The following is a 22820-nucleotide window of genomic DNA, read 5'->3' on the forward strand; positions in this document are numbered from 1 at the left end:
ATTTCCACATTTTTCATTTATTTATTTTTACTTTTTTTATTTATTTCATAATCATTCTTGGGAACTTCTTTTCTGCCCCTAAAGCCAATTTCATGACTTGAAGTCTGTGGCCTGAGCTTCTGCATTGAAAAATGTGATGCAAAAACATTAGATGACCCACTGTACATAGTCTTTGTTTGTTTTGCTTTCTCATCAACCAAAATATGCATTTACCATTAATATATAATCCTTCTCTATTTCAGAAATATATGCTTCTTGGGGGAGTTTTTATTCATCACATCTCATATCAAGGATTCATAGCTTTACAAGGTTTACTTCATAAGTTGCCTGCATGGCCTGAGCACTTTGAGAAATTGGTCTGATTTTCACATTGTTCAAGCTCAAAATCTATTTAAAGATAACAGAACCTCTTGAAGATGATTTTGAGTAGACAAAGCTGCAGCCTTGCTTCTGAGGTATCTTTTCTATATTTTTTTGGAAACATTTGGCCAAAAATAGCCAGTGGCTTGTGATTTGTAGTCTGTCATCCTGGTTTTTAATTTTGCAAAGTAGAGTTTGACAGGTGTTGATCCATTGGATTATTGGTCCATGGACCCTCTCTTGATTTTTTGAATCAATGCAGCCAGTTGTCAGTGTCAAATACATAGGATCTGATGATTGTGAGTGTTAGTCAAAATACCAGTGAAAAATGGCTTGGTTAGGTCACATTTGAGAGTGACTGTTATGATCTATCATCTAGTCTGTGGAGTGAAAGAGAGACTCTGAGGTTTTATGGGTTCTGGATCCTAAGATGGTAGATTGCAGGATGAGGAAGCAGTCTGGATCTTCAGACTCTTGAACCTTGAGAGTGCTGTCTGTGGCATGGACATGTAAGCTATGTAGGGAGCCTGTGCTCAAACTTAACTAAATCCCTCTCTTGCCTGAGGCTTTGCTGGAGGGACTTATGACTTATCAGGAATTCTTGCTTGAGAGAACTGGATATTTCAGCCATTTTGTTACATCCACCGTATCTCATGTAATTCTCAACCATCATTTCACAAGACCAACTTTTTGTACATTGCATGCTTTTTCTCATATTTTACACATTTTTTAGATTCTCTATTTCTTAACTCAAATTTTTCAAACATTTGATTGAGAAAATAATAATTCAATAAAAGTACAGCACTTTGGCTGATTGCGCTCGGACCTTTTCTGTGTGATCCGGTTGATTTCTTCAAAAATGAGACTTTTCAAAAAATAAAAGAGGGATGAAGATTGAGGCAAGGGAGTCTGAAATTATATGAGAAGGAGGAGCAGATGCAGGCGTACCATCTATCAAAAACTTAGAAGGTTTGTGATGGTCAGAGTTGAGTTCTGGTGGTTCAAAGGAAAACACCACCAAAACAAAAATATCTCTCATGGGAGAATTCCTGAAAAGTCATAAGTTCCTCCGGCAAAGCCTCAGGCAAGACTTGGTTAAGTTCGGCATGTGCTACGGAGCCCGCACTACAGCTCATAACACCGCTGCTGGTTTGCTTACATGATACTGCTTGCTGGTTTCAGAAAATAGTTAACTTGCCAGCCAAATTGGCTTCAGCTCATAAGTCAAAACCTTAAGTGCTCTGCTGGTTTGAAATTATTGCTGAAGAATTTCAAATGTGAACCGTCTATCTCCGCAGTCCATTCAGGTGGCTTATGACCTGAATGCAATTTCAACTGCCATACATGCAGTGGCACAATTCATCTTCAATTTGAACACATGTAAAAAGCAGATGGCATTACTGGGATAATGGAACAGACATATTGGACAATCTTCGCGTGAATCTTCATCAATTTTCTGTTTGCAATGAACCAGGATCTCATCCCTTCAACAAACAAAAACAACAAAACAGCCAAACAAACACCCAATTGAGATAAGGGTTTATTCTCTCCAAAAAAAAGCAATGGAGAGGGAAGAATTACGACTAATGTGAAATGTAAATGTACCTCTTCACGCCTAAGTGTATTTCAAAGAGACGCGCAAAAAGAAACAGTGATATTTTTCTGAGGTGAGTTGTGAGTTTTCCTTTCTCTTGCCGCCTTGTTTCCAGGTTTGATCAACGGAAGCAAGCGCAATATTGCCAAGGGAGGATGACAAAGGGAAAGGGACCTTTGGGCCGAAAGGTGCGCTTATGTGAGACAGGCCGATCAGGAATATCGGGCCTTTCGACCGCTCCAGCCGGAGTCGCTCTGACGGGGCGCGTATCGAGCGCGATGGTTTCCGTTGGTTGGAGAAGACTGGCCGAAGGGAGCGCGGAAGCCTGAGATCCTTTCAGAGATGTGTCGGCCGACGGGCGGGTCTTGGTCGGGCCTCGCCGGGCCATGACGGACGTCGTGAGGGCGAGTGGCTTGCTGGATAGAGCAGCAGATAAAGTCAGCAATCCACCATCGTGAACGACAAAAAGTCCGATGTCTTGACTCACCGGTCTCTGTTGAGCGCCACTCGTCGGAGAAGCTTGCTGAGATGGGGGCCGGGATGGAACGGGCCCCACTGGAGTAAAAGCGAGGTCTTGGATTCGGTCTCGAAGTGAGCCATTACCAGTAGGTATTGTCTCACCTTTACCGCTTTCTTCAATCTTTGGACATATCGAGTGGGTCAGCTTTTAAGCTCAACAGGATGACAACCTCATCACAACAACGCTTACATGAGGCCTGGGTTTTTCTGCGACTTCACTGCGATCAGACTTCCGTCCTGCCCTCCCACGGAGACTGATTCCCTTGTCTTGAGGGGTTGGCGGAGAGTAGTTACTCTCAGCCATTTGCTCAATCTTGGGAGTTCGTCCAGCAATCGCGAGTTGGCTTTGGATTTTTTCTGAAGAATCAGGAGGACTGGATGGAAGATTTTGTCTAGTTGGACTTATTTCTTCCGGTAACGGATGGATTGCTGTTGGATTTTGAGCATTATCATTCGACACGTCGCAGGCTTCTGTTCGATCGACTGGATTTCGTCTGGACCTTTTGGCGGGGGGTGAGAACTTATCAGGCTCTACTGAGCAGTCGGCCATAGGCCCAAGCCGCTTGGCCAGTGATACAGGTCGTTTGGGGGGCTCAACCTCAAGTTGCGCATGTTGAGGCGGGATTATTTCAATAATATCCGATGACGCATGTGCACCCTTTTCACTGAGATCTTCGGGTTCAAGGCTTCGTCCACGTCTTCCATTCCTATTGCTGCTATTACGATGTGGAATTTCTAATATTGCTCTTGATGGCTGAGTTGCAGTATTCATCACAGCCTTGTTTGCGTCATGGATGTAAATTTTACTTGTATCGTCTCTCGCGTTGCTCGGAGGGGTTGGAATTGTGTAATCCGGAGGGGTGCGAACTGCGTCATCCGTGAGAGGTGGTTGCCTCGAATCATGCGTGGGAAGTTCTCTTGTACTGTCTGCCGGAAACTTGCCCAAACTGTCCGAGGCAAGTTTGCTTTGATTGATATTTGGTAGTCGAACGGGAGGTTGCTTCAGGGAAGGGCGACGTGCTACCTCCACCGGTTCAGTTTCAGGGGACAATACCTTGGCGTCTCGGGCAGTCGAAGGTCCAGCCGTAGCATCGTTTTTATTGGGGATCTCGTCCAAATCAATGATTGGATAATACCCGGTGGGTTCGTTGTGGCGGGGAGAAGCCCTTGCGGTATGTGAGGGGCGATGAGCGGGCCGATATGAGTCAGGTTGGCTCATGCCACTACGAATCCTGGGTGGTTCTGGCAAAAGAGGCGAGTGTTGCGCTACTTGGGATCTTCTAATATCTATGAGGGTGGGCTCTGAGCGATGCAGGTCTTTGAGGGTCCGAGTTCAGACGTCAAGAACGTTTGCTTTGTATATATCAAGTTACCATAGACGCTTACCTTGGTCACGCGGATAATAACCGTCGCCACGCCTGGGATTGTAAGGACGGGGGCCATCGGTTTCCGAAGGGAACGAAGGCGAAGGCCTGTATGCATCGTATCGAGTCGTTTGATTGCGACGCGGTAAGTCACCCGGCTCAGGTGGCCTGATTGGGCGCTCTCCTAGCGATAACCGGCTTGAGGCGGGGGGTGAACGGGGTTGTACAGGGGGATACACTAGAGTAACATTGGAGCTCAACAGGGACTCTAATAGAATCTTCTAGGAATTATTTAGTGGCAAAGGTTAGATATTTGAGGGGGTGGCTCACAGTCGGGTTGCAGGGGAGTACGCGAGACCTGTATCGAAGTCGGCATGCGTCGAGGTGGTGGAGATAGAGATCTAAGCCGCGTCATCGGGGAATGACGGTGCGGAGGATGAATTGGAGTGATCACGGCAGCTTCATGACGTGCCCAACTAGAGGGCCTACGGTCTTGAGAGGATATATCACGATCTGAAAGACCAGCGGGTTCGTTAGAACGGAAAGAACTTTCAGCTAGTCTAGTTGAGTGCGATTCGGGAATCTTACCATATGGATGGTCGGATCCTCGTGGATGGTCGGGTCCTCGCGGATAGTCGGGTCCTCGTGGATAGTCGCGTCCTCGTGGATAGTCGGGTCCTCGTGGATAGTCGGGTCCTCGTGGATAGTCGGGTCCTCGTGGATAGTCGGGTCCTCGTGGATGATCGGGTCCTCGTCGCCAGTCCACATCCCGGTAGTCGGATGGTTGAGTGATCTTCGGTGGGATTGACAGTGGCTTGGTGAATCGGGCAGCTTCAGGGTTGATGTACATTTCATGAGGCTGCAAGCGCGTTATCGGAGCCATCGGCTCGGGAAAACAGCGACCCGGGGCGGTGGGTATTCCGTTGGCACCAGACAGGTGGATGTCTGTGCGAATAAAAAAGCAGTCAGTCCGCATTTTGAGAGACAGCGTCAGGGAGTGGCGAGCTGTAAAGCCATAAACCATACACCATCTTGCTTGATTAATGTAAACAACGTACGGTCTCTGTGCTCACGCCTTCCACCGCGATGAGAGGAGACGCGACGAGGAACTGGAGAGACTGAACGAGGCCTCGGAATTCCAACCGAGCGATAGGGATCAGAGTCATGAGGATACCGCGCTGGTAACCGGTGAGGAGGGATATCCCTATTGTCGATGTCCGTATGGGGTGGGGGGTCGCGATCTACACATGTGACATGAAGGAGGGAGGCGGCGGAAAGCAATGAGTTACGATGCAGGTTTCGCTATTAGACTTCATTGTTGATTTAAATCGTTTTGTCATGAAAGTTGGCAATGGCTGGATCGACATTCGTGACGAGTCCATTCGATTGTATGTCAAGTTTAGAATTGCATTATGTAACTGGGATGAGGGGGCGATCCATATTTCCACAATGTCCCTGCTAGCCCCACAGGAGTGAGAATGGTAATGAGACAGCTCATTGCGGAAATCCACGGAGGCAATTCATCTCTTCTGGACGCACAAGCGACCGTCGAGAGCAATGCAACGGGCATTTTGGCAATATTCGACGAGGGCGACGTAGATCATGTGAACGATGCATGCTACTGATATCCATCCACAAGACTGCGAGCGAAGCCCGAATTCGACATTGGTGAAAAATGAGGGGCATAAACATGATTGAAGCTTACGGAAAGAGCCGACGATAACTGCTTTCGAGGGTTCAGGAGCGCTGACCCGTCCTCGATGTGACTTCGCAGCAGCAATCTCTTGGCGACGGTCAGGATGGATCGCAGATGCAATCTCTTGGCGACAGTCAGGATGGATAGTAGAAGCAATCTCTTGTCGACGGTCAGGATGGATCCGATGATCGAAGCAGGGTTCACTTGGGTCAGGTTGCAATTTTTCTTGGTTTATGGATCGGCCGTCAATGTCACTATCTGAAGCATGAGTGGCTCGAGAGTCCATGGGGTTTGATTGGCCGTGATGGTCATCCATCGCCGACTTGCTAGTATCGTGATGTTGTGACGGTTCTTGAGGTTGAACGCGGTGGTGCTGGTGGTCATGTGACACCGTGTTGCGAGAAGGCATTGATTGTTCATCCAATGGCCGTGAATGGGCGCAAGCTTGGACATCAGACCCTTCTTTTTGGGGCCTGCTGGCCAGAGGCAAATCAGTGGATGAGCCCACGACATCTTTTTTGGAGAGATTGCTTCGGCTTGGATGAGTACGGCTTTCTGTTACTTCTTGAGCAGGTTGCTGAACTGCAGCCTTAGAAGCCACCTGTGATATCCAGAATGTAAGCATGACGACAAATGATAGTATCCCAGGCTTGGAAGCACACCTTGAGAGTAGGTTTGGTTGGTCTGGCACAAGCTGGTTCGGTGGGCCGATTCCACTGGCTTGTTCGAGTAAGAGCATTGACGTAGTAAGTTTTTTTACTGCCTTTAGAAATCCTGGAAATCCAACCCTCGGGGAGCTCAGCGGAAGCTGGGTCAAGAGATGGTTCAGCTGGTTTTTCAACGTCTTTAGCTTCTTCAAACTTCTCACGCTCAGTAGCTGGCTTCGATGTGCTCAAAGGGTTTGATGCTTTCTGATCGGTATCCCGATGGGCAGTTGTTATTCGCGTCGATAAGCTTGCCGCGGGATGCTTTGGATCGGGTTTAGGAATCAGAGGATCACTAGAATGAGAGGCAGCTGCTACAGCTTGGAGACGGTCGGGTGGCATGTACGAGGCTCTTTCGCCAGGTCTTGGACGGTCGATGGGTGGTTTGTGACGAGACGGAGCGGTAACAGACGAGTGTGCGGCATGGCGGGATCCATCATGAAGACGTGAACGCCGGTCTGGATGAGGGGCTGAAGGATCGGCGGAGCGCGAAACTGGTTGGTGGTTATGCTCGCGGTGAGGTGGGTGAGGAGGATTGGTTGTCCGAGAAACAGATTCGTGGCGTCGCCTCTCAGAACCGTTGGATTGATTGTGGGATACACTCTTGGGATTACGGCTGTGAGGTGGGGAAGAGGGTCGATTTTGACGGACGCTCCGACTGCAGAGGGATGGAGGATGCTTAGGAGCGTGTGACTGATGGGTTAATCGGAAAGAATTGATAGAGAAGATAAGACTGACGTGGTAGATTCTGCGGCGGAGCTCGAGCGGTTGGAGACAGGCCGGCCATCGTGATCGGAACCGCCCAATGAGATCACATCCAAACCATCATCTGGGGGGGAAGCTTATGCGTTAGTGAGAGGTATGCAAAGGGGGGTTCTTGGAACTGCTCACCGTCTTCGCCGAAGTCAAGGACGTCTTCTGGGTCCATGTGATGCCAAGTGGAGGGGATGTCTTCTGATCGAGGGCCGCGTGACAGACGGTAGATGGGGTCAGGATGGTGGAGATGGCTCAGGCGGGTGCGACCGGCGATGAGTCGATTGAGAAGTCCGGAGAAGTTTTGGAGGAAAAGTAGGAGAGAAAGGGCGCAAGGCAACAGCGGAAGGCCGGAGGGGGGAAAGCAGGGCAAAGCTTCAAAATTCATTATCGATATACAGAACCCCCGACGACACCCCGACCAAACCCATCAAACGCCGATCGATCGGGCGGCCGGACGTCATCTGACGATCGGATAAATTCAATTCAATCTCTCGGTTTCAGCCTGTTTCAGCTGCTTTTGGAAACCTTCCACAATTTTGGAACACAAAACATTCTTTCCCACAGGCTCAGCAAGCCAACATCACATCTACATTTCAAACACCTTTACATTGGGCGCCAAACTTTTGGTCATCCCTACGTCCTGACGGCATTCTTGACCTAGGATCCTGGGGTGAACAATCAAAAATCAGTCAGTTGGCCAATTTGTAAATAAACTCAAAATCTGTTGAAAGCACTAGTTCTAAACTGAGTTTTGAACCTTTATTGCCTTGGCTGTTAGCCAAAGAAAAAAAAAAAATCTTTGGCTAAAAGCCAAAAGACAACGGAGCTGGGGCACTAGAAATGGAGCTGGGTGAGCTGAAAAAAAACACCCATCCCAGCAATACACCTAGTATAAATTGGATTGTATTGTTGTGCCAGTTGACAGTTTTTTGATGCATGTGAATTGTATTGGTCTTCAGATACAATACCAATACAGTGTATCAGATGTGAAACCAATCCAATACCTGTAACCAAGAAATACTGATATGTGTATTGGATTGATTGCACCATTGTGCATATCAATGTCACACCTTGCCAAGTGTTTTCAGAAGACAGCCCTAACCCCTAACCCCTGAAGTGCCAATAAAATACCAAGGAGAGAGAAGTATTTTTACATTTTCTTTTTGCAGTGAGCTTGGTATTCCAGGTGAAATTGATTATAATCTGAGACATCAATTTATCATTCAACTTTTCATCATGCAACAAGATGCCGGGCAGGTTTACATCATTATGCTTGGTCAAAGTACTCCTAAATTATGGCAGGGGCAAAGTATGTAGCCCTAAAGTCAAGTGAAACACAGCTGGGAATACAGGGAGTAAGAACTATCAAGAAGAATTTTATAGATAGCAAGCAGCTGGAGTGTCTCCTTGATTTGATGTCAGGGCCTTGAGAAGTATCTCTTCTGGTGCTGGTCATCAAGCATGTCTACACTGCAAAAAAAACTGTGTCAAATGTGAGCAGTTGACATGTGGCAACTCTGAGGAAGCTTGTGGTGTTACACCAGCCTTACTCAAGGTTTGACTCAACCCAAGCTTCAATGCACAGTCACTGTGGACCTTGCACAGTGACTGTGCAAAAAAAGGCGCTTCTGCATTCATGTGGAGTTACAATGGCAGCTTGGCTTGAGTATCCTGCATGTCAACTGCAAGCAGTTGACCAAGTTATTTTTGCAGTGCTATACACATATTCTTGAGGGTCATTCAAACCCAAACATGAAGCTTCAAAACATAACCCACTGCAAATCAAACTTGCTTAATGGGGTGAGACTGGAGCCCTGTTTTGACATCCAGCAACTCTAATGAAACTTATGGTGTTGCTCAGATTTTATTAGTACACTAGCTTCCATGTACAGCCCATGTCAAAGTACTGCAAATGTCAACTGCACCCAGTTAATCAAGTTTTTCTTGCAGTTTTCACCATAGCCTGACAGGTTTAAGAGATTCAGTAAATGATACTTCTTCATTCACATGTTCATGTAATCCATTACATAAAATTCACCAGAAGAATGGTTAGTTTCTGGTTGTTTGTAAGTAAGCACAGGCGTGTGGATAAAATGAATAATGCGTTTCGGATCATTCCATGCATCGTTTTTGGAGAGGTTCGTCTAAATTGAAATGCCTCCTAACATCTTGATCACTGAGAAAAATCAAGACAGACAGTCAGATTGAAGATCCTAGTAAAAATTGTAGGAGAGAAAAAGGACGGACCATTTTCATAGACAGTGAAGACGATGCCACCACTAAGACTCAATCGGATTAGTCTGGGTGTAGTTCCTTTCCAAAATCGGGAGATTCCTTCAAACTTAAATATTTGATAAGCGCAATCAAATGAGTTAGAATATTTAGCTTTTGCTTCGAGAGACTGCATCCGAGTCTTAATCACGCTGAGTAATCGGGTGTCGGTAGATGGAGCGTATCAGTTAAAGCATCGTAAATCTTTTGTTGTTGCGTGCAGAGTCACGTTCTGCTCACTCTAATGGCATCGTGCAATATACTGTCACTACTCCCGCTACTCCCCCTATCGCGAAGGTCATGAAACTTGGTAGCTGTTGTCCGGATCGAACATTTCCTTGAAAGAGTGCTTTCAATGAACTGTAAGTGGAAAATCTGACTGCTGAGTTCGCTCCTTGTCGCATCATCTTGAATTTTTATTCAATGTCCATGCGTATTTCGGGAGGGAAGTGAAGCCAAATTTGAACAAATTTCAGCGATAATGCTGAGAGAGTGGTCAGATGCAGGGAGAGAAGTGCAGAGAAGGAGGACAAACAACAGGAAACAAGCCCCGATATATCCCTCCCATACCTTCGAGTTTGATGATTTCTTTGGTACCTTGAACGAGTCCAGTGAATCTAGGATTAGGCTTCATCGATTCATTAACCAGTTTAGTTTTGATGGTTTCCGAAGGAGTGACTGCCAATAAGGCCTCGAACATTCCCGCGCCTAGTCCAGCTAATAATGACCTTGGGCCAGTAAGTTTTCCCTTTCGGTAATAAAAAAACGTGATTTCAGCCTTGCAGATCGATCAAAAAATGGCATCTGAAGATTTTGAAAGAAAGGATGCATACGTCTTGGTCCACTAAAGCCTTCTTGAATTTCTCATAACTAAAGAATCTGACTCCGGCTTTTAGACCATTACCGATCACTAGAGCTGAGCATCCAGAGTAGAGTCCTCTGACTCCATCTTTTGCTACTGTCGTCTTCAATATTTCGATCGGTCCCGGTGGCTTGAAATATTTGTGTTTCGATGAGATTTCAAGTTTGAATTTATTTATTGCGGGGGATGGTAATGAGGAGGTTGATGGGTTGAAAACCGTCGTGAATATGTATTGCTCTGTTTTCTTCGGTTGGAAAAGCCGTTTGGCGGGATATTCGACCTGAAAATTACGTACCTTTCCGACTGCCGTTGCGGACCTGAATTGGGATCGGGTCTTTACAAATTCGGTTGGATACTGATTGTGGGCGTTTGAGAATTATCGGGGGGAAACGAAAACGCTAGACATCAGAGTGTGATGGCGCCCGAAGGTGTGGTTCGATGGATGGTATTGGATGTCAAGAGAGTTTGAGTTGCTCGTCAATTATCTTCCTAGGCTGTATGTGGCTAGCCTCAAGAAAACAAAAATGAAGGATCCTGACGGTAACGAATCCTTCGATCGATCCGGCGAGGGCACCAGCGATAAGCGAGGCGGCTGGATTAGCCCGTTTGTCTCCAGTCTACAGAACAGGGTTGCCGCGAATTGGGAAGCAATGGAGCTCAGCACAGTCTTGAAAACTCCAGAGCGTTCAGGATAAGCTATTCTACCTTGGAAGTACTCGATGAGGAAGCCATCCTTTCTGCTATGTAGCTGGTTGGTCGATGGCGTCGTCGTTCGTGGGTTGTTGTTGGTCGAGCTCAACACAGCTGGCTTCCCAAGTCCGCGTTTCCTCTCCCACCCCCCACTTCCCCCATCGTCGATGGCCGACCGCGTTCCAGCCATGAGGTCATCAAAATACTCCAAACACTTCAAATCCAGTAAGTCCACTCAAGTGTTTCGTCTTCATGTCTGACGGGTCCTAGGGTCCCCCTTCCCGGTTCCGTGGCTTGGGCCGAGATACAGTGGTCAAAACCCTGCCCTCTACCATCTCAGAGCAGTCGTCCAATCCCATCCCCCCCGTCCACCACGCCTTTTACTTCCAACATGTCGAACGCTTGCCCTACTCTAGCTACCTTCAAGCTTCCCGAAATCCCCAATGAACCCAATGTAAGGTCTCATTTGCCGGGCTCACAGCTCCCTCCAACGCTAGTCCCACGTCGTATCCCACTAACTCACCCCAATCCAAATATCGATTTAGCAACACTATGAGCCTGGCAGCCCATCTAGGATTGCCTTGGATGCTGCTGTCAAAGAGATGAGGGCCGGCATGCCATATTCCGTCGGACCCGTAATCGATGGTGTCGAGGTAAGCCCATCCAAATCCTTTTCTAGTCTCTAGGAAAGCAAATACGTCTCTCAATCTGTACGTTCGCCAAAGCTAACCGCTGGGCTCTACTTGGCTGGTGCTTAGCTACACAACGGCCCTACTGTAGCTCAAGTGCTCCCACACGACCACCAAACCGTGCTTTGCAACTTCCACACCGCTTCTCCTGAGTCAGTTCAACGGAGTAAACAAAGCGCAACAGTGTGTTGACCGTCTATTTCTTCCCTTCCGGAAAACTGTTCAGGTTGATCACCAAGTCAATCGAAGGATGCTTGAAAGCCAAGGCGCAATGGGAAGCCTTACCATTTAACGACCGGTCTGCAATCTTCTTGAAGGCGGCCGACCTGCTATCATCCCCCAGATGGAGGTACAAAATAATGGCTGCTACCATGCTTGGCCAAGGAAAAAACGCTTGGCAAGCAGAGATAGACGCTGCTGCTGAGGTCAGAAAAATCACAACTTGTTCACGCACACCCTCACCACGCAATGGGTTGACTGAGCAATTCTACCTATACGCAGATGTGCGACTTCTTCAGGTTTGGCGTCAAATACGCCGAGGAAATGTATGCTCAGCAACCACCAAAGAACTCGGCCGGTGTTTGGAAGCAAGTTCCCTCCTACAGTTTCCTGGGCACTTTGGATGTTGGGCGCTAACGGACTTGCTTGAATCTCGGTTTTTTTTTTCTAGCCGAGTCGAGTACAGACCCCTTGAAGGTTTTGTGTATGCGATCTCTCCTTTCAACTTTACTGCCATTGGTGGTAACTTGGCTGCAGCACCTGCCCTCCTTGGAAATGTAGCTATCTGGAAGCCGTCTCCAATGGCTGTTTACGCCAACTACCTCACTTACAAGCTGTTAGAAGAGGCCGGACTTCCCAAAGGTGTTATCCAATTCATACCGGTGGCTGGCGCTGATGTGGAAACTGCCTGTAAACAGGTACTTGCGCCCTAACACCCGTCTACGTGCAGACTTGACCGGACATGATCGCTGATTAACGATTACCTCTAGATTTTTGGTCATCCAGAATTCGCCTCGTTGCATTTCACTGGGTCCACCGCAGTCTTCCGCAAATTGTGGTCTGACATTGCCCAAGGGGTCTCGACTGCCGCCTTGCGATCATACCCTCGAGTGGTCGGTGAGACTGGCGGGAAAAACTTCCATCTCGTCCATTCCTCGGCACCGGTCCGACCAACCGTGCTGCAGTCAATCCGTGCCGCCTTTGAATACAGCGGTCAGAAGTGCAGCGCTTTGTCCCGTCTGTATGTCCCGGAAAGCATCTGGCCTGAGTTTTCCCGAATCCTTAAGGAGGAGGTTGCCAAGCTCAAAGTTGGAAGCCCCGAAGAGTGGAGCACCTTTTTAGGACCTGTGATCTCGCAAGGTTCATTTGATAAAATCACTGGCTTGATCCAAAGTGCCAAAAACGCAGGCGACGAGATTCTCATTGGCGGCAAAGGTATTTAGTTTCGACTTTAATCACGTGATTGACTTCTTTGCTGACTCGAATTGAACAGCTGATGCCTCGAAGGGATACTTCATCGACCCCACCGTCATCTTGACCCGAAATCCTCGCTCCATCACCATGACTGAGGAACTGTTCGGTCCGGTCATCACCACATACGTGTATCCCGATGCAGAGTTTGAGCAGACTTGTGATTTGATAGACTCGAGCTCAGCTTACGCGCTGACTGGCTCTATGTAAGTCGCAAAAACAACTGGCCGTTATAGTATTTTGAAGGTCTTCCGATCAGCAGCGCTAAGAGTACCTGTCCTGTGCATTCTAGCTTTGCTGCCGATCGCCATGCTGTAGTCTTGGCATCAAACAAGCTTAGACGGGCTGCTGGTAACTTCTACATCAACTCGAAATGTACTGGAGCTGTTGTTGGTCAACGTGAGGGTTCTTCCCATTATTTACTCGAAATCCCTCATCTTACGAGCGATTTGATCGATGGCTTATACTCATTGCTGATGATTCGCAGAGCCGTTCGGAGGATCCAGAGCCAGTGGTACTAATGACAAAGCTGGTAGCATTAACCTGCTCTACAGATTCGTCAATGCCCGAAGCATCAAAGAGGAATTCTTGCCGTAAGTCCAATGATCATTAATCTCTAGTCTCATCTATCAACACAACCAAATATTTAAAGTCAGCTTATCACACATGCCTTTGTTCCGTCTCAATGGTTGGCAACACTTCTCTAAATTGGCACCGCTCAAATACTGAATTGTTGTGGGGTATCTGGTAGCATTGAGGAAGCCCACTATCCCTCCAACTTGGTCTAAGCAAGGGTGTGAAAATACATGCCCCCCGAAGATATTTGACACCTTCGGAATCACATTTTTTCGTAATTACCGAATCACCTGGCCGTCCGCTGAAAACGCCTTGAACATTGGACCGCGTGGATACAATCACTGCCTCCCTTTCCATTATTCCGGCTTTGCAACATGGAGTTTGATCTAGCAAATTTCACTGCTCGTTTCTGTCACAATTACTTGAACAGGGCTTCAATTAGATGTACAAGCAATTCACGAGGATTTCCGAAGTATGTAATTCAAATTGGCTCCCATGCATGTAGTCCAGTCGCCCCCCGAAATCCCCGATACAGCCCTCTCGGGTCGGGGAGCTCGGCAAGGCTCGACACAGTTCTACCGCTGCGGGGGGGGGGGGGGAGGGGGGGGGGGGGGGACGGGCATCAGCAATGATCTTGAGGCAGCTTTAGCCTGAGGCAGAACCCTTTGATGTCTTCATCAAAGCATATATGTGTCAATTTTGACTCTATGATGAAAACTGATGGTTTTCCCAATGCCAGGGGTCTAAGGGCTTTCAGCCAGTCCAACTGCGTTGCTTATTTCTCTTCTCACTGATGGGTAAAAATAGAGATCCTGCGGCCGGCCCATCACTGAGAGGCTTGTGTTGATCTGGTCGGAGAGAGTCATGTTCGAAGAGATGCAGTCCAGCCTGACCAGTGACGATGACAAAACAGGCAAAAGTCTGACATAGCAGCTCAAAGAACTTCGGGGTACATATGCATGTGATCCAAAATAGTTTCCTTTTCAGTTTAGAAAAGGAAAACCAGGGATTCCTAGTAAACCGGGGTCTGGTGTGATTTCCACAGGACTCAAAGTACATACTTTGTAGCCCACCCAACTGTTTTACCAGTTTTACATTTTGCTCTGTTCCAGTCGCACTTTTCGCTTCCTCTTGATCCTCTCAAGTTTTTCCGCTAGAGGTTGCAGCAGCACACTTGCGAAATGGGTAGCTGCAGCCGAACTTAACTAAGTCTCTCCTGGCCGCGAAGCGCCCGCCTCCGAAGGAGCAGCTTCCCTTTACCAATCTGAATTGTCGCCCGTCGGCCCAAAGTCAATGTGGATCATTGACACGGCAAGCTCGGCGAACTTAGCGCCCGGGAAGGACTTAGTCGGAGGGGACCACAGCATGCTGGCAAGCTCGGCACAGTTGTCCGACCGCCAGGTGGGCCACCGGCGCTCAGCCTCACTGGTGCTGATGGTCGCTCACGGTGACGTTTTGCGCGTCGCCGCGCTTGGTCCTCTTACCGCTGAGCTTGTCAGTAGCATTGAGAGCACAGTCTCTTGACTTTTTTTTGAGGCTAGTACATATATAGCCCATCTTAGCCCATTCAAGTGAGCTCAGGCGCTATGTTACCCATTCGCCGACCTTGTCCTGTCCTAAACCTCATTTGGATGCAGCTTGATTTCTTTATTAGTCTAAGTCAGGCAGCTAGCCAATAAGACCACATCACAAGACCTGAAATCAACTACCTCCAAAAGTTCTCCTTGTCCATTTCGCTGCCTGCATATTTTTTAACCTTTAGACAATTATTTTGAAGCAGCTCACGCGTTAGGTCGAGCGAATGTCTCAGTTCAACAGGAATCAAGAAAGCTCACAAGAGCCTGGTCGCCAACCGGCTTCTCCGTTGATCACCTCATTCAGCAACGGGGAGCCCTCTCGCTTGGTATCACCTCTATCAACTTATTCTCCGAATTCTTTTTTCCTCCAGAGAGAAAGGTCCAACAGTCCACCACAGTCAACCCGCGAATTACTAAACGCTTTTCCCTCGCCTCGAATTTCTTCGCCTGGTCAAGCTTTCCTATCACCCTCTCAGCCCTCTTCAACTCTGAGGAACTATCACAACGAAACGGCGCCTCTCAATGTAGTCTCTGCGAGTCCTGCGGGGAGCTATCTTAATCGCTACTCACCGATCTCTGTGGACAACCCACCTGCAACATTTCCTCCCAACACCGGGCTTGGCATGGCTGGTACGACGTATGGGGAACCGGATTTATCCCCTTCTGAGCAGCAAGAAGACATGCTCGATTATCTCCAGAGTCCTCAAGAAAACTCGCGAAATTCTCACCGTTTCACAGCGCAAGATATCGACAATTTTTACCAATCTGGTCTTCATTCGCCCGGTAGAAATTCAGAATATTCTGGCCAGAGGGATCGAAGCGAATCTCAGGACTTTGATCATGTCAAGCGGCTTTCCATGATGCCGCCCCCGGAGCCAATTGAGATCCCAACGGCGGAAGATGTTAGGTTCGGAATCAAAGGTGCGAAAAGCGCTGGCTGGACTGAGGTTCGCCGTCAAAGTATGCTCCGACAAACATCCAACAACTCGAATTCGTCGAACCAAGGTTGGAGACAAAGCTTCTTTGGGAAATTCGGCAGCTCAGATGATGTGAGCAAGTACGCAGAGATACCTGAACCTATGGACAACGGCAGAAGCAAGGACACATTGGAGGAGCTTCAGGACTTTCCTGCGAGGAAAGAATCGTCGTTGTCTATCATGGTAGAACAGCCTAACCTTGCCAGATCGCACGACACTACCTTTGTGATGAATGTGGATCACGATCTAGCTAATCCATCTGCGAGTTTCATGCGACCTATCAGTATGGCTGGGGACCAAAATCTCCAAATGATGCGCGGGGACAGGCTGGACCCGGTGAGTTGAGACAAAAAAAAAGCCTAGCTTCTCAGAGAGCCGGAATTCTAAGCAGAAATTCACTTGAGTTGAAACAAAAAAAAAGCCTAGCTTCTCAGAGAGCTGGAATTTTAAGCAGAAATTCACTAATCAGTCATGTCTTTTTTAACAGAACCCCACCGCCATGCGTTTTTGTCCGCCTCTGAATAACTCTGAATCGTTATCTTCTGTCCGTGGCAGTACGGCAAGCGTTCTCTCCGGAAATGACTCTGGTCTTTACAATAGATTTGGTCACTCGAGAATGACGGAGGATCTTTCAATCAGAGATAAGGAAGATGAGAAACGCCTAGGATATTTACCCCACAATCTCGACGTGTTTGACTTTCGGGAAGCGGAGGTGGACGACGCCCTTCACGACCCAGGTCCCGTTCTGCCCCGGAAAGGCGTCGACCGCATGATCGTCGAAAGCAAAGCGGTCTCAGGCGAAACTGATTGGTTATCTGTTCGAGGCTGGCTGAACGCAATCGGCCTGGGAATACTAGCAATCACCCTGGTGTCTTTGTTCGCTGGGTTTCCAATCATCGATTATTTCATCAAACATCCCATCGGGACTCTTGGGGGCTTCAATCTTGGGGGTATCAACGCCACTGGACAGGTGCCGCAAATACTTGGCTTCCGAGGGTTGATTGATGCTGATACACCGCGATCGGCTAGAACGAGGAAAGGCACGGATGGAAAAGACTATCAACTGGTTTTTTCAGATGAATTTAATCAAGACAATCGTACATGTAAGTTATTTCTTGCTTTGAAAACCTCAACTATCTAAGACATGAATGTCACAAGCGCGAGTCATTGAAGCTTCTCGTCGCTGCTTGAATCGGTGAATGCATTACTGAATTGATATTATTTATCTGAAAATTCGTTGGTGTCTTCCATATAGTTTGGCCGGGAGACGACCCATATTGGGAGGCAGTGGGTGAGCTCCAATTTTGAGCTCTTTCCCGCATGTGGAGAAAAGAGGTTAACAAACTACTTCGAAATAGATCTGCACTATTGGGCTACTAATAATCTTGAATGGTACGATCCCGATCAAATCACAACTCGGAATGGATCGTTGGTGATTTCTTTGGACAAAGTGGCCGATCCATCAATGAATCACAACCTCGACTTCAAAGGGGGCATGCTGCAAAGCTGGAATAAATTTTGTTTCACAGGGGGCATCATAGAGGCTTCGATATCTTTGCCAGGAGACCCAAAGGCTGGTGGATTTTGGCCTGCTTTTTGGACGATGGGCAACTTGGGGCGAGCTGGCTACGGTGCATCACTAGATGGCACATGGCCGTATAGTTATGACAGCTGCGATATAGGCACATTGCCCAACCAAACTGATCCTAAAACCGGAGGACCTATTGCTGCTCAAACAATGGGGGATCCCTACCACGATAATGTCTTGAGTTACTTACCGGGTCAGCGTTTCAGTCGGTGCACATGTCCAAAAGCATCTGGAAAAAACTATCACCCGGGCCCGAAGCATCCTGATGGTACTTGGGTGGGAAGAAGTGCACCTGAGATCGATATGTAAGCTTGATGGGCTGGGGTAAAATAATACTGGACGAGCTCGGTAGTTGACCACTGAATATTTTTGGAACGTCTTTAGTCTTGAAGCAATTACCGATCCAAAAACCAAGTTGGGACAAATCTCGCAATCTGTGCAGTTAGCTCCGTATAACGCCAATTATCGTATGGTGAGCATCCAAAAGTGCCGAAAGGAAAAATCACAAGCTCTTCTTTGTTTTCGCACTCCAAAACGTGGATCTGGAACCCACACAAGCCATGCCACCTCTATCTCCTGTAGAACAACCGCACCCAGGGATATGTGAAAGTAGCCGACAATTCATTCGAAACAGTCATGAATCCATACACAGGAAACATATATCAACAAGCCGCCTCTGGCCTTAGTAATACCGACCAGGTAAGCTTGTTATTTTTGAAATTCACTCCGGTATTTTTTTAACACAACATTAAAACACGGTTTTCCTTTCATCCTCAAGACATCATACGATGGTAAGGGATACGCAAGCTACGGATTTGAATATGCCACTTCAGATTCAGCCAATCCATTCATCACGTGGACCCAGAAGGATCAGGTAAACGGAGGCTCAATATATTTTGAAAAATATTTCGTCAACTGACCCATCAATTTTTTTTGTTAGACCATGTGGCAACTCACTCCCGGGGCGATTGGACCAGATCCACTATCACAAATTGGACCCAGGGTGATTCCGAACGAGCCAATGTACATACTGCTCAAGTAAGCGTTTCGCTTTACTCTTTGATTTTTATTATTCCAAAGTATTGCTAAGATGATGCGGTTTTCCTTTCATAATTGAAGCCTTGGGATTTCGGCGACGTTTGGAGCGGTTGATTTGAAAAAGCTAGGTCTTCCAGCGAAGATGAGGGTAGACTGGGTTCGAGTTTATCAGCCGGCGGGTACACCCATTAACACAAATTGTAGTCCAAGTAACTACCCGACCGCCCAGTACATCCAAGACCATCAAGCAGCTTAGTGAGTTTTCATGTAGCTTGAGCGATGATCAAATTGATTTGCTGAGAATGTGTTCTTTCTGTGCAGTATGAATCCCAACTTAACTACATGGGTACAATACCAGCAAGCCCACGGAGATAACACTGGAAACGCTAAAACTGGCTTTCCTAAAAATAAACTCCTTGATACATGTTGAATACATTATTTTCCATTTGAAGGATGGCTGATGTTAAATCTGAGCTAGTTCTTCATTCCTTTCTTAACTCAATCCAGCCCCTCTTTTAAAATGTATACCCTGTTTTGTATTCAACTCAACATCTATTTATCATCAGCAAACTCCAAATATGTTTTACTTATGATGTAACTTATCATGGACCCCTTGGTTCTATCATTATTAGCATGTGCTTAGTGCTACTTTAAACTTTCACATTTCAAATAAAGATATCATCTGTATTTTTCTATTTATATATCAGAACTTATAATAAATGTTTTTTTACTCAAAGTTGTACTCCCCAAATTTGGTTGCAAGTGCATGTGTGGCTTTCATTTTCAAATTTAAATCAATTTAAACCCCCTGTCAAATATTCTGCCCCATAGTTGAAGAATTCCAAGGGCTTCATCAGAAGAGATGCACAACAAGGGGGAATGGTGATTGAGCAATCAACTTGCTAGTGAATGTTATCCCCACTTCCCCTCAAGTCACACCATTCACCACCAGGGGAGATATGTTCCCACTCCCCAGGGAGTGCCTTACCGTAACTTTTTTCCATAACTGTGCTGGAGGCCTTTGGTAAAGCAATATTGAATAGGTATGAGCAAGACTGGAAGTCAGCGTGGAAATCAGTTGGAAATCATCCTGAAATAAACTATAATTTGCCAAAAAATCATCCAGGACTCATCTATAATTCATCCAGAACTCATCCAGAATATAGTCCTTTCTTGGCTCCATGACCAGTGTGTCCTTTGCATGGAGATGTGAAAGGCCCAGCCTGTGATTTTTTCCCCCTCATGCACTCGCGTACATCAGGGGGACAATTGTTGTCTCAAAACAAATTTTTTACTTTTCATGTGGCTGTGAAAGGCCCATCCTGTGATATTTCCACCTCAATGTACGCGCGTACATCAGGGTGACTATTAGCAAAGTGCAAAAAGGTTAACTTGCATGTGCACATGTGAATTTTGAAAAGCAAAAAAATACAAAATTCACTAGATCATTTTTGTGAGGAGGACAGGATATATGGCCAAAGTGAATTGGCACCACAATCCAACCTTGACTTAACTCAGACTTTCACCCTATTAAAACAGTTTTTTGTCATTTTTATCAGCCAAATTCAAATTAATTCCCACATTTCCAAGAAAATGGGTTTCAATTTCAATGACTGCAACATTACCACATTCCAAAAATCTAAACCCAATAATACCAAGTTGACTTTTAGTTTAATTTTGTACATCAGGGCATGTAATGTGAATTACAAGAAACCCATTTTTTTGGAGGAATTACTTTTGAGAATGGGAATTTTGCTTTGCTATCCTTAAAAATCAGTAAACAGGAGCAATTGATGAGTTGGACTTTGGTGAAATATCATTTCATCATATTTCTTCCTACAGTTGTACATAGAAAACAAAAGAATTCTACACAACATTGTGTTGACTTCCAAATCAATTGTGACTGACTTTTCACTAACTTCCCCATCCAATTTACTATTTTGGGGATGAGTTACTAATCCACATCAGGCTCACATCCGACCAAAACTCACATAAAATTCAGCTCTGGCACTCCCTGGGGAGTGGGAACATATCTCCCCTGGTGCACTTGTCCAGAAAAAAAATCCTTCAGGGATGCACCTTTGGCTTTACCTTCTGCTTCACCCATTCATTGGGTTGCCTCCAATAATTTGCAGAGCCAAAACATGTGTCAGAGATGGATGGTCAATATGAGTGGACTTACAATATTCAAAGACAATCACACCTCAGCATCAGCAAATGTCAGGCTTGGTGATGCCAAGACGCAAAGTCTTCTAGCTGCACAAGTGACTGCGGTGACTGAATGTGTCTTTAGACGCGGTAGAAAAATGGGGTTAAGGAGGTAACTCCTTAAGAAGGTGTGGTTTAAAGATTTATATCCCTAATGGGATGTAATGGAGGGGCAGTGAGAGCAGCGGAATGGTTGAGGTGCCCTCTGGGGCAGTTCTTGAAAATTTTGGAGTAGCTAAAGGATTTATTTCTCATTAGACTTGTACTACTATGTTTGTAACTACAAGATCATGAATAAGAAATAGATCTCGCTGTGTACCTAAAGGCAGGTCAAGATCAACCTGATGGCTGGTTTGGGTACAAGGGATGAGTGGGATAACTGAGGAAAAACTGAGTCTGCGCTGTCGTTGCTAATTGTCTGGTTGGTCTACACATCAAGCAGAGCTCCTACCTTGGTCGGTCCCTGGTGCTCATCTGGATTTGTCTTTTTGTTTGCTGTTTGCTTACTCTAGTGACAACGGATTATTGGAGTAATCACGTTTTGTCCTGACGAAATATTTCCGCTGCGGTTCTTTCTGTTTGCGCAAGCGTCATTCTTGATCAGCTTGGCTTCTGTCTCTTTCTGGTCTAAGGAGCTGCTCCAGTGCTTACGGTTGTCTGTGTCTTCCGTGATTCTGTTGAGCAGCTCGTGCCTGGTTTGTGTGCCGAGTCGTGGTTAAAAAATCCCTACGTGAACCGTCCTAATATCATTAGACTTGTTTTTGACTTTAATCAAACTAGGGATGAATCTTATTGATTATTAATCTAAGTTATATGATATTAAGAGCATCCACCCTCGTTGCGGTAAATCTTTAGGTAGCCAGCGAGTCCCGCGAGGATTGGTTGCTTAGCTAAAGAAAAAACCCACCCTCATCGCTAGATAGCGGCTCGGTAGGCTACACATATTTAGATAAAGACACCGCCGCCACCCTCGTGTCTACATAAATATGTATGTATGTATTTAAGCACAACACAGCCCACATATTCATAAGAATATAGGCCAATGACCCAATGCCCGGTCTACTGAAGACCAGTTATCATCTCAACTAGGTCATCCTGATGACCGGTTGTACTATCCGATGACCGGTCATCCCATCAAGGACGGGTCTATTGATGATGGATCATTCAATGACCAGTCATCATATCAATGTCCGGTCATCCTATATTCCAATGACCGGTCTATCAATGTCTGGCCATCCTATCATTGACCGGTTGATTGCTATCATTGACCGGTTGATCAATGTCCAGTCATCAATGGGATGACCGCTTGATTAAGGACCGGTCTGGCCATCCTATCATTGGCCGGTTGATTGATGACCGGTCATCCCATTGATGACCGCTTGATCAATGACCGGTCATCCCATTGATGACCAGTCAATCAATGACCGTTCATCCCATTGATGACCGCTCGATCCATGACCGGTGAGTCAAAGTGTTATGTATATTGTACAAGGGGAAGCCCCCAAATTTGGGGTTCCAGGGGGTGTTAAAGTCATAGGGGTTTGTAAATCACAGCAAGGGCCTAGCCCCCAAATTTGGGGTTACAGGGGGTGTGAAAGTCACAGGATGTGAAAGGACCAAAAGGGAATGGGACAGAGCAAAGGAAATGACATAAAATTTTCAAACCTTTGATGATGCAATTTCAGGGTGACTATGCATTCAGTCAAAGGAGAAACCAAATTTCAACTGAAAAATAGGTTGAAAAACAACATTTCAAGTGAAAACTGGGTGAAATAAGGGCATATTATTTTGGGAAAAGACACAAATTTTGTTACTGAAAAAGTAAATATTTGGAAAAATGGTGATGAGAGATACTCAAAAACTCTGGAAATGTGAGAGAAA

The 22820-nt window shown here is 46.4% G+C and overlaps 4 protein-coding genes across 4 annotated transcripts; 2 read left to right on the forward strand and 2 right to left on the reverse strand.

Annotated features, from left to right (window-relative positions):
- Positions 1-2166: 2166 nt before the first annotated feature.
- PtA15_8A706 (uncharacterized protein) lies at positions 2167-7378 on the reverse strand (the record flags this gene model as incomplete). Its single annotated transcript, XM_053172163.1, has 11 exons — positions 2167-2370; positions 2442-2594; positions 2664-3790; positions 3860-4075; positions 4168-4350; positions 4426-4782; positions 4896-5078; positions 5543-6134; positions 6196-6895; positions 6976-7066; positions 7129-7378. 11 exons carry the CDS (start codon positions 7376-7378, stop codon positions 2167-2169), a joined length of 4056 nt encoding a protein of 1351 aa, XP_053023354.1.
- A 1759-nt stretch (positions 7379-9137) lies between these two features.
- Positions 9138-10858, reverse strand: PtA15_8A707 (uncharacterized protein; the record flags this gene model as incomplete). Its single annotated transcript, XM_053172164.1, has 8 exons — positions 9138-9169; positions 9241-9416; positions 9505-9671; positions 9800-10012; positions 10098-10256; positions 10422-10481; positions 10666-10743; positions 10832-10858. The coding sequence occupies 8 exons, from the start codon at positions 10856-10858 to the stop codon at positions 9138-9140; spliced, it is 912 nt and encodes a 303-aa protein (XP_053023355.1).
- A 349-nt stretch (positions 10859-11207) lies between these two features.
- Positions 11208-13763, forward strand: PtA15_8A708 (uncharacterized protein; the record flags this gene model as incomplete). The annotated part of the gene is made up of 11 exons (XM_053172165.1): positions 11208-11270; positions 11362-11469; positions 11575-11657; positions 11732-11930; positions 12007-12092; positions 12176-12422; positions 12495-12939; positions 12998-13181; positions 13268-13374; positions 13463-13568; positions 13727-13763. The coding sequence occupies 11 exons, from the start codon at positions 11208-11210 to the stop codon at positions 13761-13763; spliced, it is 1665 nt and encodes a 554-aa protein (XP_053023356.1).
- A 1589-nt stretch (positions 13764-15352) lies between these two features.
- PtA15_8A709 (uncharacterized protein) lies at positions 15353-19161 on the forward strand (the record flags this gene model as incomplete). Its single annotated transcript, XM_053172166.1, has 10 exons — positions 15353-16441; positions 16593-17208; positions 17361-17396; positions 17464-17998; positions 18078-18165; positions 18276-18392; positions 18472-18567; positions 18634-18731; positions 18813-18986; positions 19053-19161. 10 exons carry the CDS (start codon positions 15353-15355, stop codon positions 19159-19161), a joined length of 2958 nt encoding a protein of 985 aa, XP_053023357.1.
- Positions 19162-22820: the final 3659 nt, after the last annotated feature.

This window comes from Puccinia triticina, chromosome 8A, assembly GCF_026914185.1.
Source record: "Puccinia triticina chromosome 8A, complete sequence".
Taxonomy (NCBI): Eukaryota; Fungi; Basidiomycota; class Pucciniomycetes; order Pucciniales; family Pucciniaceae; genus Puccinia; species Puccinia triticina.